This window comes from Octodon degus, unplaced genomic scaffold (assembly GCF_000260255.1).
Source record: "Octodon degus isolate 3935 unplaced genomic scaffold, OctDeg1.0 scaffold00002, whole genome shotgun sequence".
Lineage (NCBI taxonomy): Eukaryota > Metazoa > Chordata > Mammalia > Rodentia > Octodontidae > Octodon > Octodon degus.
Window position 1 is genome coordinate 2,352,195 of NW_004524578.1, and position 19,744 is coordinate 2,371,938.

The window sequence follows — 19,744 nt, forward strand, 5'->3', positions numbered from 1 at the left end:
AAGAAAATCTTCTAAAATTCAAGAACAGCTAGAGTTTGTGAAGTTTTACAAAAGAGCTTCCTTTCTATCAGGTTATCCAGGGGAAAACTTCATCCTAAACTGCTGCAGCCAGAAACACACTCTACCATCCCGGGAGAAGGCTTTCCCACAGGAGGGGGGGGCTTCTGCATCTCTCACTGTGTCCCTAGATAAGCGTTGCTAAGGCTGAGTCCTGGGCCAGTGCAGGCAGGAGGCAGAAACTCTCTTCATCCATCCAGACCCAAATTACACTAGCAGCAGCTACAGAAGCTAGGAGTAGTTATACTGGTTTCAAATAAAGTAGACTTTAAGACCAGAAACATGCCGCCAGAGATAAAGAGGGATATTTCATAATGATTAAAATAGTGTCTCCTGGGGGCCGGGGTGATAGCTTGGTGGAATAAGCGCTTCCCTGACAAGCGCAAGAGCCTGAGTTCAATCCCCGGTTCTGAAAAAAAAAAAAAAAGTGTCTCCATCAGGAAATTGTAACAACTGTAAACACACATGCATCTAATAACAGAACACCAAAATGCAAAAGTAAAACTGATAGAAATAAAGAGAAAAAGGGCCAGTGAGATAGCTCAGTGGACTAAGCAACTGCTTAGGCAAGCTCAGGGACCTAGGTTCAATTCCAAGTACCACATGCCATGCTGGCTCTGCCCAGGTACACTGAGCTGGCCATGAGACCTAGTGTGGTGGCACATGCCTTTAATTGCAGGAGGGAGGAGAGAGAGAGGAGAGAGGACAGAGGGAAGAGGAGACAGGAGAGAGAGGGGAGGAGGGAGAAGGGAGAAGGATGAGAGGGGAGAGGGAAGAGAGGAGAGAGGAAGAATTTATCAGTAATATTCAGAGACTTCAATACTCCTTTTCCTATTGTGGATAGAACTTTTAGAATGAAAGACTTGAGCAACTCTATAAACTAGGCTAACAAACATGACATCCGACAACAAAACAGACATTGTTCTTAAATGCATGTGGGAAGGTTCTCTAAGGTGTTATTCAAGACAGATTGTATGCTAAGCCTGAAAACAGTCCCAATAAATTTAAAAGACTAGAATACAAAATATGTTTTGTATATGTTCATATCCATAATATATCAATAATATTAATCTCATAATGAGATGAAACATAATGAAATTAGAAATTTCACAATGGAATAAAAAATTTCACAATGAAATTAAAAACAAAAACTTTATAGTAGTAAAAAGTTTAGACACTCATAAATATATTGAAATTAAACCACACACTTCCAACTAGCCAATGGCCTAAAGAAGAAATCAAAAGGGAAACCATAAAATATTTCAAGATAAATGGAAAGTAAGGCATAGCATAACAAAATGTAGGAAAGGCTGCGAACACAGTGCTGAGAAGGACAGTTCTTAAATAATATAATCTTTCACTGTAACACACTGGAGAAATAAGAGCAAACTAACCCTAAAGCAAACAAAAGAAAGAAACTCATGACTAAAACGGAAATTAATAAAATGAGAACAGAATAGAAATTTTATCTATTTGGTCCATGCTAGAAAACAGATAATTTCTGTAGAGAAAATCAAAGAAATCAAAAGCTGTTCTTGGAAAAAAAATTACCATAACAGAAAAAATTTAGATAGGCTGATAAAGAAAAAAGGAAAGAATGAAAGAACTAGCATAAAATATGAAAGACAGGACATCACTACTAACCTTGTGTAAATAGAAATAAGCACAGAGAAATGATATTATTTGTATGCCAACAAATTAGATAACAGATGAAATGGAAAACTTTCTAGAAAGACACAAACTATCAAAACTAACGGAAGAAATACACAATCTAAATAGATAAACAATAATAGAGATAGGACAAATAATCAAAAACTACCCATCAGTAGTTGATTAGCAGTTTTGTTTTAAAGTCCAGATTCACATGGCTTCTCTGCTAAATTCTAAAAAAAAATTAAAGAAAAATTAAGATAAATTCTTCACAAAATTTTCCAAAAGTAGCAGAGGATGGGGATATTTTCCAACTTATTTTATGAAATAAGGATTGCAGATACCAAAACTGCAAAACAGTGAGGAAAGAAATGAAGATCCATATAACTTGGGAAATGTCACATGTTCATAGATTGGAAAATGTATTATTATTATTATTAAAATAAAAATACTTGCAAGATGATATATCCTATTACTTACTCTTCTCTCATTGCTGGGACGAATGCCTGACACTCAAGCTTAGGGAAGGAAAGGTTTATTCAGCTCACAGTTACTGGAGGTTTCATAGTTTAAAGCAGCCTGAATTACATAGCAAGACACTGCCGTCCCACGCTACAGGTTGTCAGTGTAAAGGTGCCTGAGCGCCTCTCTGGCCCCGCCCCTCAAGCCCCGCCCTAGGCCTCTGGCCCCGCCCCTCGAGCCCCGCCCTGGGTCTCTGGCCCCGCCCCTCGAGCCCCGCCCTGGGTCTCTGGCCCCGCCCCTCAAGCCCCGCCCTGGGCCTCTGGCCCCGCCCCTCGAGCCCCTGCTGCTCCATGATTTATATGGGGGGGGGCACTAGATATAAGCCATAACATAGATTCAACTCAATCTCTTTCAGAATCTCATCTGATTTTTGCTAGACACAGATAATTTGGTTCTAAAATTCATACAAAATTGTGTTTTAGCTCCTTTTCTTGTTGCTGGGACAAAATACCCAATGCTAAAGTTTAAAGGGGAAAGGATAGTTAGTTCACAGTCTGTAGAAAATTCAGTCCATAATCAGCTGACTCTGAGGCAGGGTGACATGGAAGAGAAGCGGTTCATCTTTTTTTTTTTTTTTTTTTTTTTATTTTAGGGAAGGGCCTACAGGGTATTCAGGGTCTCACTGTTAGATCGGACTCGTAGTGATCTTCCTGTTTACAGCCTCCCAAGATCTGGGATTACAGGTGCATGCCACCATGCCCAGTTGCAGTCTCAGCGCACCCTGGGGGCAGGGCTGGCACTGTAGGCCCAGGGATCAAAGCCCTGGCCCCTGTGCCTGCTTGCAGGTGCTTTAATCTGCTGAGCTATTTGGCAAGCCCAAGAAGCAGTTCTTGATGGCCAGAAGTTAGCAAAGCAGGCAAGGGGCCTTAATAGCGTCCCCCTGCTCATTTTTTCTTATCCAGATTACTTAGGGTGGACAACATTCACACCCTTAATCCTAGTGCCCTGGAGCCCCAGACTGCACCATGAATCAATCCCATTGCCACGCACTCTAGATCCAGCCACCTCTGAAAAAGCAGCACCTGTCACCACATGAGACTTTTGGTGGTGGGGAGAGGGCATCTAAACTCAGACTATAACAGTAAGTGACCCAGAACAAAACAATTTCTTCTTGTGAAGAAGAGAAAGGAGGAGGAAGAGGAAGAGGAAGAGGAAGAAGAAGAGGAAGTGGAGGAGAACAACTCCAGCAATGATATAAGAAGACTCATATTCCTCAATCTAAAAAGTAAGACAAAGCTGCAGTAACCAAAATGCTGTAGTTAGTGCGATACTAGGACTAGCACTGGATGGACACACAGAGCAACAGAATAGAACTGACAGTCCAGAAATAAACACAAACTCCTATGGAAAATCGATATTTGGAAAGAAGGAAAAGACCATTCAAGGAGAAAAAGAATAGTCTCTTCAACAAATGTGCTGGAGGCCAGGCATGGTGGCACATGCCTGTAATCACAGCATTCAAGAGGCTGAGGCAGGAGGATCACTGGAAGTTTGAGGCCAGCCTGCACTGCATAGTGAAGCTTTATTTCAAAAAGACAAAAAAGAAAGAAAAAGAAAGAAAGAAAGAAAGAAAGAAAGAAAGAAAGAAAGAAAGATGAAAGTAAGTAGGTAAGTAAGTGATGGAACAGGATAAGTCATGTGCAAAAGAATGAATTTGGATCCTTACCTCACACTGTCTATAACAATGAAGTTAAAAATGAACCATGAATATAAGGCTTAAGACTATAAAACTATTACAAGAAGACATATGCATAAGTCTTCACAATTCTGAGATATGACGTGCAAAAAAACATGACCAACAAAAGAAAAAGCAAACAGGAGAAGAAAATACCCAGAACTCTGCAGGGGAAGAAGTCATGGAGGAATCACTCAGCCTATCAGCTCTGCTTTCAGTGCCTGCCACACCCATAGGCTCTCCACTGGGACACAGCCCCAAGACTACTGAGACGTTTGCAGAGGAGGATGTCCCTGATCCACGCGGACTATGGGTCTTGTGAGCCAGGGAAAAACAGGGTGGACTTCAGGGAAGATACAAGGTATAACTTCCAGATGGGACAGTCTAGGCTCAGGCTTTTCTCTCCTCAGCAATGGCAGGTGCTATGAATCAGAGAGAACCTGGAGGACTGGAGCTACCACCACCCACAAGCACCAGGGTGCAGAGAGGGTCCTGGACCAGCATGGCTGGGGCTGTCCCTTTCTCGGCCACAAATGCCACCAGTATAAAGGGGGAACAGGTGAGCTAAAGTACAACTGACAGCCGAAAGTACCGAAGAGGAGAGACATACTGAGAAAAGGAGCCTAGCAAAGTCAACATGCACAGCATTACTTAGAGTGTAAGCCATCATTACGTAGCATAGCGTGGTCAGTGTACAGAAATTCAGAACAATTACAGATGTTGAAAGCTGTTAGGAGCACTAAATTGCTCATAAGGGTGAACCCATCAGAATAACAACAGATTTTGTAACATAAACCTAAAAAAGCTCAGAGACTTTAAAAAGAAATATTTTAAGTACTGAAATAAAATAACTGCAAACCCAGATTACTATATTCAGTAAAGCTATTCTTTTAATTGAAGGAGAAATAAAAACCTTCCATGATAACCATAAAGAAATTCATGCCCTGAAAACTAGTATCACAGAAGACACTCGAGGGGCTACTAAAGAGAGATGAAGACAACAACAAACAGAAGGCCAAAGGAAAGAGTAAACCACACTGGGAGTGTAGTTGAACAAATGAGAAATAGAAGTAAATCAAACCCTAGAAAAACAATAAAAATAAATAATAAATGACTTTTAATAATATCACTTAATGTAAATAGTCTTAACTCTCCAATTAAAAGACACAGTCTGGCAGGTTAGAACAAAAATACAAGACCCATCTATGTGTTGCCTAAAAGAAACATACCTCCTCTGCATCATTTCATGCTACTGTTCTTTCTCCTAAAAGATATTGCAAGTATGGGTGGATCCAGGCCTCTCAGATGCACCTAAAAATGTCTGACAGGGGAAAACCTAAGTATACTGGGAAAACACACTGGCACAAACCAAGAAATATGGTCAAGGACAACACTATTCCTTGTACCAGCTGCTCTCCTAGAGTCTCATGTTCTTATAGGTGAGGAGGCTCTTCAGAGCTGGCTGTGTGGAAGGCATGTGATGCGGGTGTGTGGCACCACGTCAGTCTACTGACTGGAATTAACCGAGCTTTGTGTGTGAGTAATGGAAGCCCCTTGCTGCGTGTGGCTGCCACCAATCCGTAGGTTTATAGGCTGGATGGAATATAAAGGAAGAGACAGAAGGCAGGTTTGCTGCTGCTGTGGCTGCTGCTGAGTGCTTCCTGCCTCCTGCCTGCTTTGCCATGAATTGTTTCTCCTCTGTGATTCTGCCCTGCCACGCCAACTTGCCTTGGACCCAGCTACGTGTAGACAGAAACTTCTATAAACTGGAGCTGAAATATACTTTTCCTCCTTTAACTTTGGGGCTGGGTATTTTGTCTCAGCAGTGAGAAAAGCAACTAAGACAGACAACTAGAAAAAGAGCACTGCATAGCGCAGGAGGCTGGCAACACTGTGGGTAGACACTGTAGTACGAAGATCCCCAAAGCTGGGCTAGCTTACAGCCCAATAAACCAACTGCACAGCACCAAAAAAGACATACAGGGACTTGCGGAAATAGTCTTTCAATAGTCTTTGAGTAGAGGAATGTTTTACAAAGCAAGAGAAGAATCCAACCATATTGAACATTCTAGCAGCTCAGTTCTGTTTGGAGAACACGATTGTACTTTGTCACAAAATGTTTAGTAATATTCAAAATATCCAACTTACTTTAGTGGCATCAGGACATCAAAATGAGTTAAAATAGTCCAGAGCAGAAAGACAGTCATCCATTAAAATAGACCGGCAGATACATAAATAGACATCGATTATCTGGGAAAGTTCGCCACAGTGAGTGTTTCTCTCCCTAACAAAGTTAGATAGCTAAGGTGCCAGCACATTCCTGATCCACTTGCTCAGGTGAATCTTGGGTAATGGAAGGGAAAGGATAAAAGCGCTTGGCTGTTTTTCAGGTGCTGCTGTGGCCAGTTCACCAACCAGCATATCCCCCCTCTGCCCACGGTAACACCCAGCAAAGACGGAGAGGCAAACAAGCAGGTGGAGGCTCAGCCAGAGAAATGGTCTGTCAGCAAACACACCCAGAGCTACCCGACCGACACCTATGGAATTCTTGAGTTCCAGGGTGGCGGATACTCTAATAAAGCCATGGTAAGAGGGGCAGTCGGGCATGGAACCGCGGGGACCTCAGTTCTCCTCAGAGACCTGTCTCTCAGCCCCTAGACAGCAGATATCTTGTCCTCTTTGCTGTTATGTCTCAATCTCCCTAGGTACTTCCCTGCAGAACCAAAAGATAGATCTGTGCACATTGATTTTTAAGCCAGGAGACCTGCACAGTGGACACCATCAGAATGGACTTAGAATGTCCCCTAAGTCCGTACCAGAGTTCTGACCCACAATGCCTGCTCAGGTCCAACCCAGGGACTATGTTCATCACTCTATTCCAGTGATGTAAAATTTCTTTTTACAAATATATGAACCTGAAGTCCCCTTGGGTGTATACGAGGAACTCTCTGGAAATGTTTGCCCCGAAGTCTATCCACAGCTTCCCTGGACCTGCGCTCAGCTAGCGCAGAACAGAGCAGAGCCTCTCCTAAGTGTCTGTAAACAGGAAGTGCCCACGCCTCTCGGTGGCGCTCTTTGGGGAGGGGAGGCTCACCGTGACCTCTGCCTGCTAACTCTGACTGGCGCTTTCATATGCCTACTTAGGCCATTTTTGAAACCTCATTTTATTATTCCATTAGTCCAATATCATTCTTCTGAAAAATTCACTTGTGTTCCAAATGCCACAACAGGTAATCTTCTAAGTGACACAGCATGTACTGATGTGCACACGAAGAAGCAGTTCATGGGACCTGAGTCCTGTGAGCAAGCCCGGATGTGGTCTCGGGATGCCCTTTTCTGTTGCTCAACAATATCCTTATCCGGCTATAAAACTGTTTCTTCCAAAGTGTAGGAGTCCGGATAACTACAGGACACTGAGTTTTTTGTGAATTTCAGAAAAAACGGGAGATAACTTTAGTACAACTATGTCCCAAATACTTATTATTGCACTTAGTAAAAATATTGCACTGAATTACTTCTTATTGTTTCATCTAAAATTCACATTTAATTGGGTGCCTTAGTTTATTCACCCACTACAACAAAGCACTGGGTAAAGTCTAAACCTCAGATATTTATTGCTTATGGTTCTAGCAGCTAAGAACTCCAGGACCAAGACCCCAGTAGATTTGGCATCCAGCGAAGTCTGACCTTTTGCTTCTTGGTGTATTGTGAACACTGCCAAAGAGGTGAACAAGTGCCTTTGGGTGCCAGAGCACTGTGCTTTAGCCTTTAAGAGATGCAAAAGGCCTCCTCTTAGTACTACCACGTTGGGAATTTAGGTTTCAACACATGAACGATGGGGAAACACAGCTCTAGCCCTGGGAATCCCTGTACTTTTAGTTGCTAAATCTGGCATCCTTTCCCTAAATTCCTCTTAGCCCCTTGGCCACAGATTCACATGGAGGGCATGGGCAAACAGCCAAGCCAGACGAGAAGCAAAACCAAGAACAGGTGCTGAGCATATCTGCTCTCCTTTACAGTATATCCGTGTGTCCTACGATACCAAGCCAGACTCCCTGCTCCATCTCATGGTGAAAGACTGGCAGCTGGAACTCCCCAAGCTCTTAATCTCGGTGCACGGAGGCCTCCAGAACTTCGAGATGCAGCCCAAGTTGAAGCAGGTGTTTGGGAAGGGCCTGATCAAGGCTGCCATGACCACGGGTGCCTGGATCTTCACAGGAGGAGTCAGCACCGGTAAGAGCAGGCCCTTCGCGCCTGGGAATGTGCACACCTTGCACTCACTGTGGTGCCGGAAGAGCTCCTGGTAGTGATGCTCAGAAAACAAAACATGCCGCATCCTGATCCTAACCTGAAGCCTTTGTTAAAGTAAGGTTTCTTTGGTATGATTCATTTTGCTTTGATAGTAAATATGATTTTCATGTTGGTGTTAACTTAAGGTAGCCCAGCACTGCCAAAGAAACCCAAGGACTTCCATCTTCAGGTCATAGAAACTTCTAGAGAAAGTCCTTACCCAGTTACTTTGGTGCCTTTTTAATTCCCTATTTCAGGAGTTAAAGCAGGATAATTATTATGACCTCAGACATCCAGCATACTTTTCTTTGGTGATGAAAAGGAATATGCTGTATCCGTGTTTCTCAGGGCGTGTCCTTCAAATTCTTGAGAATAGTGGTATGGGAAAGGTAGAGGGACCTAAAATATGGCTTATGGCTGCCCACAGGTGTCATTAGCCACGTGGGGGATGCCTTGAAGGACCACTCCTCCAAGTCCAGAGGCCGTGTCTGTGCTATAGGAATCGCTCCGTGGGGCATGGTGGAAAATAAGGAAGACCTCATTGGCAAGGATGTAAGTGTTTTCTCTGAAGACACTGGTGATTTCTTAAAATTGAAGCTATAGTTGAGATAATTGTATATTCTCATGTAAGAAATAATAGCTCCAACCTCTTACCTTTCACATGGTACTAAAGTACAATATCACAGCCAGGATATTAATATCGATACAGTCAAGATACCAAGTCTTTCCACCAACACAAAGTTCCCTCCTATGGCCCTTCAGTGCCTATTGACAAAACCCTCCTACTCCAACTCCATCCTTAAGCCCTGAGAACACTGACATGCCACACAACTGTATAATTTTATCATTTCAAGTGTATCATATAAATGAGTAACCACATATTTGTAACCTTTGGAATTGTCTTTCTTACTCTGCATAATTCTCTGGATATTTGTCTATAGTTTCATGTGTACCAGTAGTTCCTTCTTTTTTCTTGCTTAGTATTCTTACTATCAATATGCCACAGATTGTTTAACCATTTATCTGTTTAAAAAAATCTGAGTTATTTACAGTTTGTCTGTTATAAATAAAGCTACCATAAACCTTTATGTAAGGGATGTGTGTTAATGTAAGTTTTCATTCATCTGTGATAAAATCCAAGTGTACAAATGTTGAGTTATCGTTATCCACAATAATTAAGTCTTTTCTATTTTAACATAGCAAGTGGAAAAATAACTTCTGAAGACAGGTAGAGAAGCGAGAACAAGCCTAAGCATTGTCATTGCACACGTGTGCCTGCTTTCTTCCTCTGGTGGCCTTACTATCCAGGCTCTGCAGCTCTGTCTTCACTGTGCATTTTGTCAGGTCATGAGAGTGTACCAGACCATGTCCAACCCTCTGAGTAAGCTCTCTGTGCTCAACAACTCTCACACACACTTCATCCTGGCTGACAACGGTACCCTGGGCAAGTACGGCGCCGAGGTGAAGCTGCGAAGACAGCTGGAGAAGCACATCTCTCTGCAGAAGATCAACACAAGTAAGTTCTGGGGAAGGCCACAGGTGCTGCTGCTGGGCCGATGCCTGCACCAATAAAGCCAGCTGCAAAGGAAGCTGTCCAATGGTGCTGAAAGCTTCACCCTTGGTTCTTGCTGGATCAGTAGAGCATGACTCACCTAGACCTGTTGGCATAGCCACCTGCCAAATGTCATCCCTGAGCTACCATGCGGTGCTTTGCCCCAAGTTCACAAGCTGGTGCCAGAGTCACCATGGTGATGCTACCTGCTGGGTTGCCCTGTAACTACCACATTACTTTTATATATTTTAATAGGATAAAAATTCTTACAAAAGCTTTAGTATTTTTCTCTCTCTGAACTGATGAGTATTATATGATGATTAAATATATGATGATTAAATATCTCTGTAGCTCTGGATGTCTTACTCAAACTGAGGTGGTCAGGAGGGGAAACCTCTGTGAAGAGGTGCAGGAGCCTTTTGCTGCTAAGGGGACATCGCTCTCGCTGGTCACGACCCTGAGGGGAGCAGCTGCTTTTAAGACATTTGAGACTTAACTAGATAGAAAGAAATGAACCCCAACCAGATGAAATTACATGAACTGGATAGAATTAAGCTACCTGGAATTGCTTTTTGGATATTGCTGCAGCTCAAAAATTTTACTGTAAAACAATTATTAAATGATATCAAGGAGTACTTAGTTTTAACCATTTTGGAGGAGATTTTTTTTTTTTAATTTGTGCAAGACAACCTCGGTCTGGGAAACAGTCATGCTAAAGCATAATCTAAGGGACTGTGGTATTGCTCTAGTGGTTAAAATGGGGGAGGGCTACTATAAAAGGATGTGGATTCCAAGAATCACATCTCGATACATACACTGGTGGAATTTGTTGAAAACGTTTTCAACATTTTAAATTTTTCTGGACTTGTGAGTTGTCATACTGCTCTGCTTCACCCAGCCATGTGACTTGTGGGCTTCCCTTTGTCATCCTTTGCCTAGGGCTCTGAGTGGGGCAGGGACAGCAAAGGGGTGCTCAGTTGTCACCTCCCCCTTCACAAGCTTCGGGGAATCCAGCTTCAGCCAAGAAGAAGCAGTTCTACTCTCTTTCTAGAAGAGCAGGTGACCTAGCTACTATATCCCTGAAGATCTAAGTTCCTATGCCTTGCTTGGGTTAGAAAGCTCAAAGATGGAGTAAAGTCTATGTCCTCACAGTTTTTCTCCAGTGTCTCCTGTTCTGGGCTGGCCCACAGTGAACTTTGCATGCTTATTTGATTAAATGGCCAAAAGTATAATTATTCCAGTAGGAGACAGAAAATATGTTCAAAATATTCAAGCACTCCTGACTGTAGAGAGTTGCTATGGACCCAATCACAAAATCTGGATCCACCCATTTGAAATTGTCAGGTCTTCTCATGACCTGTGCTAGCAGATTTTACCCGAAGGTCTTGAAAACTGCAAGGTCCAAGGAACCTCCTCCACTGCTGTTTGTTACTGTGGGTCAGCTAATTACTACCACAACCCTGGGTGAAACAAGCACAGAGTACAGTCAGCCCTCTGCATGCATGGCTTCTGGGTCCAAGGACTGCACCAACAGCAGATAGAAAACATTTGAGGGAAAATGTTTGTGTGTACTGAACGTGTGTAGACTTCTTGTTATTATTCCCTAAGGGATAACAATTAGTTGCGCAGCACTTGCATTGTACCAGGTAGGATAAGTCTCTCAGAGTCAATTTGAGCACAAGGGAGGATGTCTGAGGTTCTCTGCAGGTGCTACACCATTTTTTATGTGGGGACTTGGCTTCAAGTACTTGGGCCTCCCTCCACAAGAGATCCTGGAACCAACCCTCAGATACTGAAGAATGACTACAATCCATTCTGGCCAGTGTGGGTAAAATCGTGAGGCGGGCAAACTTTTCTCTATTGCTCCTTTTCTCCTGTGTACTCCTACTCTAGAATTCCAGCTTCCCAGAATCCTCCTGCTTCCCAGAATCCTTCTGCTTCCCAGAGCCCACCCTGATGGTTCTACAACTAAAAGTTAACTTGCACCACTGTGTTCTCAGAGTGTCTTGTCATTTGATAAAAGCTGAGAGACACCTCTGGGAACAAGTCATCAACAATGGGCCAGTACTGGCCTGTGTGTTGGCCTCTAAGACAACCGAGTAGTTAAACGCCCTTTACTGAAACACTTGGGACCACAAGTGTTTCAGACTCCAGAGTTTTTCAGGTTATAGAATGTTTGCATGGACTTTGTCTGTTGAGCATGAATACTCTGAGCAGAAAAGTAGAAAGGAGACTCTTACAGAAGAGGACCAAGGTCAAGGAAGGGAGGAGAAAGGCACAGAGGAGCATTTTAAAATAAGGATAGTTTATGTTGTACCTACATATACGCCAAAATGAAACCCACTCTTCTTTTAACTAGTCAGCACTAATAAAATTAAAACATTCAAAACAATATTTTAAGCGGTCTTCCAAGGCTCATGGTGATCCAGTAACTGGTCCAAGGTCGTCAGGCTGCTACCAGAGAGGTCAGGAAGCTAACCTGTGGCTGATTCACTTCGCCTTTCCCAGTGTCACCCTCTAGGGGGCAGCCTGGGGTGGGAACTTCCGACTGAGCTGGGGGAGGAATATCCCTTAGTGCTTCTCATAAGTCATTTGGGGCAGACCCAAGGTGAATTATACATGGAACTGACCCACGGGGATATCAGGAAGTTTAGGATTTTTGAAGTTCTGAGTTTCCCAAAGAGGCCATGATTTAAGGATTGCATAGAGGAATGAAAACAGTCATCCTGTGCCTGAATTCCTCCACTCTTGGTAAACACTGATCCCTGTGTGGAATCCACAGTCCTAAAGGTTTTCCCCTTCGCCATGTTCCAGGTGACAGTGCTGTGTGGAGGTCGAGCAGTGACTGTGGTTTGTGTTGCAGGACTGGGGCAGGGCGTGCCTCTCGTGGGCCTCGTGGTGGAAGGGGGCCCTAACGTGATGTCTGTGGTCTTGGAGTACCTCCGGGAAGACCCTCCCGTCCCCGTGGTGATTTGCGATGGCAGCGGTCGAGCCTCGGATATTCTGTCCTTTGCACACAAGTACTGTGAAGAAGGAGGGTAGGATTCTGACCGGTGACCAAGGGTGGGTTCTCAATGCTTCCTTGGTAGGCCAAGGAGCACAGCCGAAGTGACGTGCTTCCTTGTAAGGCTTTGCTAGGTCTCCCCTCCCCTTTCTGAGGTTAGCCTTTGCAGCCTGAAGTCTCTCTCAGTGGAACACTCTCTTTTCCAACTTCGTTCTCCCTTGTGAGATTTGCGGCAAGGCCGAAATTTAGGACAGGCGTGAATGCAATTTTGACCACAGTGACTCCGTGTCTCCTTGGCAGGCATACCCTCCTGTAGCAAAGTTTCAAATCAAAGCCACCAGACAGACACGGAAATGTCTGATTTAGTCATGAATGGGTTTCACTGGCTTTGTTTTGTTCTCTTTTGTGTTCCTTTGAACAGGGTAATAAATGAGTCCCTCAGGGATCAGCTTCTGGTTACCATTCAGAAAACATTTAATTACAGCAAGTCACAGTCACATCAGCTGTTTGCAATTATAATGGAGTGCATGAAGAAGAAAGAACTTGTAAGTGTCTTGAGTTTATTTCCCAACAAGCTCTTCAGAGAGAATTATGTTTCCTTTTCTGATCCTGCCCATGTGTGCTTGATAGAGCTGTTCGGATTTTGGTTTAGCCTTTTCCAAGGGGCGGTTTGCAAATCCACACCAAATTGGCAGTGTGGCCTCCTGACAGAAATGCAACAAGCCCACACAAGAGAGGGTCCCTGGTGCTTTCAGACCTTACCAACTATGAGATGGCATCCCGCCACGTCACGCAACCCAGAGTATGCCTCAGAGTCTGAGACCTGGGAGAGACAGACATAGACCACGCTTTTCTACATCTGATATAATTGAAATCATTTCGCTTTCCAAGCACAGTAATGGTTTCCCACTCCTTCCTTTCTCAATTGTGCTTGTCAGAAATAGATATTTCTGGTACGGATAAGATGGTATCTTCAAAATTCTGAATTTACAAATTTCTTATAAATATATCCAAGGGCTGGCCAAGTAGCTCAGTGGATTAAAGCACCTGCAAGCAGGTGCAGGGGTCTGGGGGTTCAATCCCCAGGCCTGCCATGCCAGCCCCATCCCCAGGGTGCACTGAGATGCAATTGAGACTGGGCGTGGTGGCGTGAGCCTATAATCCAGCACTTGGGAGGCTGTAAACAGGCAGCTCACCACAAGTCCAATCTAGTAGTGAGATCCTGAACACCCTGTAGACCCTTCCCTAAAATACAATCAATCAATCAATCAATCAATCCAAGCTCATTGGAGATGATTTCATCATATGACTATTTAGATATTGGAACACAAGCCCAGAATGGGTTTCTCCCTCTCCACTGTGTTGGAGCAGATCAGGAAAATAAGAAAATCAGAATCTCAGCAATGATTCATGTCAGCAAGAACAACTCTGTGACTCCTGGAAATCACAAGCATTCGATTTGAAATTACCTCTCTCTCAATCCAAGCCAGTCCCTCTTTGTTGTTGTGTTAAGCATCTGAATTTCCCCCGTTTTCCACTTTGCTTTAATTCCATCAATTTGTAATGTATCTGTTTTCAGGTTACCGTGTTTAGAATGGGCTCTGAGGGTCAGCAAGATGTTGAGATGGCGATTTTAACGGCCCTACTGAAAGGTGAGCCGTCAGAAATGGAGACGCCTGTCCTCCTGGGTGTTGCTGCCCAGGGCAGTGACTGTGTTGGACAGAACCCTGAGCCAGCCTGGCTCCCTGGGGGTGATGTCAGCAGGAAGCGCACTGCAGTCTCAGCACTCCTGCAGGGTGTCTGTGAGGTGGGGTCTGTGTCCGTGGACCACGCTGTGCTGCGGTCAGACGTGGGTCCACCGGTAACTCGTTCATGGAGGGCGTCTGCACTCAGGGTGAATGTGAAACAGGTTTGCTCTTGCCATCACTGCGTTCTGCAGGATTCCATCCATTCTCCCTGTCCTGCCCCTAATGATCGGCTTCCGCCAGTCACTTATGAAGCGGGGTTTACTCTTGGATGACATTTCCTCCTGGCCTCTCTGCAAGACTGGGGCTGTATGGGGGCGTGGAGGAAGGGAGTCACCATGGGCTGGCTGCCTGGCAGTGCCCCTGGGAAGGGGGCCACCTCTGGGCCTGGTTGGCAGATACCTGGGCAGTCCTGGGACTACTGCGCCTTCGTAGATAAAAGCCTCGAGTCCCGGGACACCTTGCAGAGCTGGCAAGAGAAGGAGTTGCCTCCATACCCCTGCTCGGTGGCTGCAGGCCAGCAAGGAGATCTTAGCTTCCAGGCCTTCATGGTGAATTAGGAGCCAGAAAGAAGGCCGTGTTTGCAAAAGGCATCACTGACACAGCCCAGGAGAAGCCTAGGCTCTTTGCCCAGTGCCTGCCAAATCCAGTGGTCCAAGCAGAGAGCAGAAAATCGCCCTTGTTTCTTGCCTTTCAGGAACCAACGCATCAGCTCCAGATCAGCTGAGCTTGGCGCTGGCTTGGAACCGTGTGGACATCGCCCGAAGCCAGATCTTTGTCTTTGGTCCTCACTGGCCGGTGAATCTCTTCTTCACCTCACGTGATTGTGATCTCATATGGATAGTGTCTTAGTGTGTTCTCCCTTGTGACGTGGATCTTAAGAAAAAAGCTGGTATTTCTGATGCTCGAGTGGATTATGTTTTAGGGTTATTTGAAGACGATTCTGCTTAACCTTAAAGCACTAGAAATAAGAAGGAGCTATGAGCGCTAATTCTAGACTTAAAGAAATCAACAACCAAATCTTTCATTATTTCTGGTGAAAGTATGTCTGTGCCCCTTTGGAAAGAAAAGAAGATAATAGCTCCTTAAAAGCAAATGTAGGGCTGGCCAGATAGCTCAGCGGACTAAAGCACCTGGGTAGGCAGAACCCAGCGGCCAGGATTCAATCCCTGGTATTCCATGCCTGCCCCACCACTGGGGCATGCTGAGAGGGTGACCGAGACTGGCAGTGGTGGCACGCACCTATAACCCCAGCACTTGGGAGGCTGAACACAGGAGAATCATTATGCGTCCGATCTACGTAGTGAAGCCCTGTGGACCCTGTACACCCTGTACCAAATACATTTTTTAAAAAAAGTAAATGTACTACCTTCCATCGAGAACATTGAATTTTCAAATTATGTTCCATGAAACACTGGATGCCTAGAAAACCACATATGTGTGCATGTGTGTGTGTGTGTCTATTCATGTGTGTCTATGTATGGTATGTGTGTGGTCTTTGCATGTGGTGGTATTTGTGGTGTAGTTTAGTGTATTGTGTGTGGTGTCTGTGTGTAGCATGTATGTTTAGTATGTGGATGTATGATGTGTGCTGTGTGAGGTATGTGTGTAGTTTACCCTGAGGTCTTGGCAGAGATGAGGATATAGTATATGTGTACATGAGTGTATATGTAACGTCATGTCTGTGTGACACAGGTTGTATGTACGTCACATCTATGGGAGGTGTCTGCGGGATATGGTGGTGTGTGGAGAGTAATGCGTGCTCATGGATGGCATAGTGTGTGTGCATAAGGTTGGAAGGTGTACATGTGTATGATGTGGAAAAGCAGTGAGTGTGTGGTCAAACAATGTATGTGTGTGTGTGTTATATGTGTGTGGTTAGGGACCGTGTATGTGTGGGCCGTGCTTATAACGGGCAGGTATGATGAGTGGCTTTGGGGTTCCTACTCCAACCACAGCAGCTTCTTCAATCCATTTTGTACACTGGGACCCAGAATAAGTTGTCTGTAAGGGAGGCCAGGCGTGGGCCCACCGAGATTGCTCCTGGCGATTTTTTATGCTATTTCTCAAAGCATGCCAGGTATTCTGCTACACAGTGAATTTTACTTTGTATAACAATTATTATTTTTTTTTTTGCAAATTAGTATGAAGAGTTTATGGGATAAAATGAATCTACTAAAGAAATAAGATATTAGAGGATGGGTTTCACGCCTGTTGCTTATCAAATGACCTAAATTAAGAAAAACAATGGTTGCCTAAAAATGGAGAAGCCAGCAGATTTTACGTTGTAGATTATTACACAGAGCTTGTTTGTTGCTGAACTCAAAAACAAAGAAAGGTAGCCCTGGCTTTCCTTAGCCCATTCCTTCTCGGAGACTCTTTCAAACCGCTTTCTGCTGTGCTGTGTATCTCCACAATGCTGCACAGCCTGGCTCATCCGCTCACATCCGGCAGGAAGGATGGGAGTAATTGGTCCAGAAGCCCATTTTGCCAGCAGGACTTTCTCACCCAGGAGGGTGACCGAAATAGAATTCCCTGCCTGGGATTGGAGTGTCCACTGAGCCAGTCTGCTTTGCACGGGCAGACTGCAGCAAGCCCGAAGGCCCTTCCAGGTCCTCTCCAGAGCTCACTCCGGTCTCACCTGGAGGTGAAGCCCAGGGATGCAGTTGCTTGGCCTACTCCAACTCGCTGCAGTAGTGGGCAGGAAGGGAAGGGACGGGGTCCTGCCTTGTCAGCCATCCTTCCAGTAATTACTGTGTCTTTTGTCTTTTTTTTTTTTTTCCGAAACTGGGGATTGAACTCAGACTCTTGCACTTGCCAAAAAACAAACAAATTACTGTGCCTCCGCCCACACCCTCACTCTCTGTACCTTGGGACCTTTGACCCCTCCTCCATAGCAACTAGGACAGGGCTCAGTTTGGGATTCACCCTCCTCTCTGCGGTGTTTACTGGGCCATCAGTTCTTCTGGAAACTTGCAGTATTGTAACTCTAGCCTGGCTCCCCCCACCCCCCCACCCCCCAAATGGTTTTTCTTTTGCAAATTCTTCGCTGTTATTTAACAGTAGTGGAGGGGAGAGAGGAGGTGGAAAACACATGCTCAAACTGCAACCTGGAACCAAAAGTCCTTCTGTTTCCCTGCGAGGGAACAGATGGCCTCCGAAGTCTTCTTTTAATGGCTGGATGGCTCAAGAAAGGTATAGCATGCCTCTGCAGTCTCTCTGGAATTCTTGACACAATAGAGAATTTGTGGCAGGAAGGACCTAAGAATTCGAGCCCTAAGTCTGATTTATCGTAGTTTAGCAGCCAAATTTCTTCTGCTCATACTTTCTATTATTCAGTGCAAAATGCAGTTCAGTACAAAATGCAGTACAGTGCAAAAGCTTTATAAGCATGTAAAGGTGGTGGAGAGGGGAGTTTGCGGGGTGGGGAGATGCTGGCCAAAAGGTACAGTTTCAGTGTACTGTGAGGAACCAGCTCTGGTGACTGTTGTACAGCATAGAGAATATAATTCAAATATGCACTCTTCTTGAAAACTGTTAAGAATGGATTTTTAGAGTTCTCGTCACAAAAATGATGCTACATGAGGCGATGGCTATGTTTTAACTATCTTGAATTGATTATTCTTCAATATGCCATTAGTGTATATAACCTATTATGGGTCAATTAAAACTAAATGCATAACTAATAAATAAATTAAAATAAAAGCTTCTTCAGTAAACTCAACATGCTTTTAAACATAACAGAGACAGAAAAAAGAGATATTTCATACATATGAGTAAGCAAGTTATTTATCTTAGTTATAAAAACTTGGATTGTTAATTTTTGGAAGAGAAAAAAGCTGAACTCAGCCTGAAAATTCAAGAGGGAGGTGAGCTAATGCCACAACTTCTGATCCCTTTAATACAGACAAAATACACAAACTTTGTTCACCCCTGTGAGATCTGGGGGAATGTGTCTGCTGAAATTGCAGGGCAAGAACTCTTTCTTTGGCTTCCATCTATGGATGTGGGACCCGCTCTCAGTAAGGCTGTGGGATAAAACCATAAACCCTGGCGTAGATTCGGGCGATGATGCCTGATGCTGGAGTTAGCTGCTGCGCCTCATGCTGTGTGCCCACTGGCATGTGCAGTGCTGAACAGCCTCCCCAGCCCTTACACGCTCCAATTGCTTTCATTCTGAGGTTGAAAAAAGATTGATTCACCAAGAGTTCAGTGACTTTTCCCAAGTTTGCTTAATACTTTTAAAGAGCAAATCGGTTAAAGAATATACCTTAAAAGAAAAAAAGTAAATATTTTACATTAAATGGAAATGGAAATACAGCTTATCAGATATATGAGATTGAACAAGAACAGTGCTTGATGCATTGAATGCATATATTAGGAAGGAAGAAAGCTCCACAGCAACCAACCTAAGCTGGAAGAAGAGACATTAGGTAAAAACAGAGGAAAGTAAATAATAGAAATCAATGACATGAAAATAATTAGCCCACAAAATTAGAATCTAGTTCCTTTTAAATACTGATTTTTTAAAAAGCTCTTCCAAGGCTAAGAAAAGCAAAGGAAAAGATAAAATCACCAATACCAGCAATGAGAGAAGAGCCGATACTATAGATCCCACAAACAGGAAAAGCATAGTGAAAGAATGTTACAGATACTGTCTCCAGCAAGCGACTATTCAACCCTACCTTCGGTTGTGAACCAGAATTTCCTACTTCTACCCGTGGTCCATGCCACATTTTAAAAAGTGTGGTATCCACAGTTTAACATCCTGTGGTAAGCGTGGCCCCCAACTGCACAGTCCAGAGGATGCCACCTGCCTTGTGCTGGCTCTGGACTTCTAGCAGTGCAGAGACATGATCTTCTCCTGTCCTAGGGTTTTGTCCCACACGCCACCTGCTAACTGTATGTCCCTCATCCTGCAGTTCTGGAGTCGGCTGTTCTTGGGCCAGGTGCTATGCATCTAGATGGGAGAAGATTTTCCTTTGCTGTTTTTCACCCTGCTAGGTTCAGTCTACCATGTCAGCTTGGTAGGCTTTCTAAGTTCCAATTATATCACTCATCTCTCTTTCCATAAGGTCTAAACCAATGTCAGAAGCACCCTGCCCTCATTCTATTTTACCACTTTAAAAAAAGTTTCTTAATTCATACTTGCCATACATGACTGTCACACTCATCATGGGGAATTTGTTCGTGCATGTAACAGAGCTTAACTCTTTCCCACTGCCCTCCCTACGATCCTACTTCTCCGC

At 44.2% G+C, this 19,744-nt stretch overlaps 1 protein-coding gene across 1 annotated transcript in view; it reads left to right on the forward strand.

Annotated features, from left to right (window-relative positions):
- Positions 1-6,397: 6,397 nt before the first annotated feature.
- Positions 6,398-19,744, forward strand: part of Trpm1 (transient receptor potential cation channel subfamily M member 1) — a 66,784-nt gene continuing 53,437 nt past the window's right edge. The window contains 8 exon segments of the mRNA XM_023712193.1: positions 6,398-6,490; positions 7,924-8,137; positions 8,622-8,746; positions 9,539-9,710; positions 12,610-12,784; positions 13,172-13,295; positions 14,330-14,402; positions 15,193-15,293. Of these exon segments, the coding sequence (XP_023567961.1) occupies positions 6,488-6,490; positions 7,924-8,137; positions 8,622-8,746; positions 9,539-9,710; positions 12,610-12,784; positions 13,172-13,295; positions 14,330-14,402; positions 15,193-15,293 (987 nt within the window). The 5' untranslated portion in view covers positions 6,398-6,487.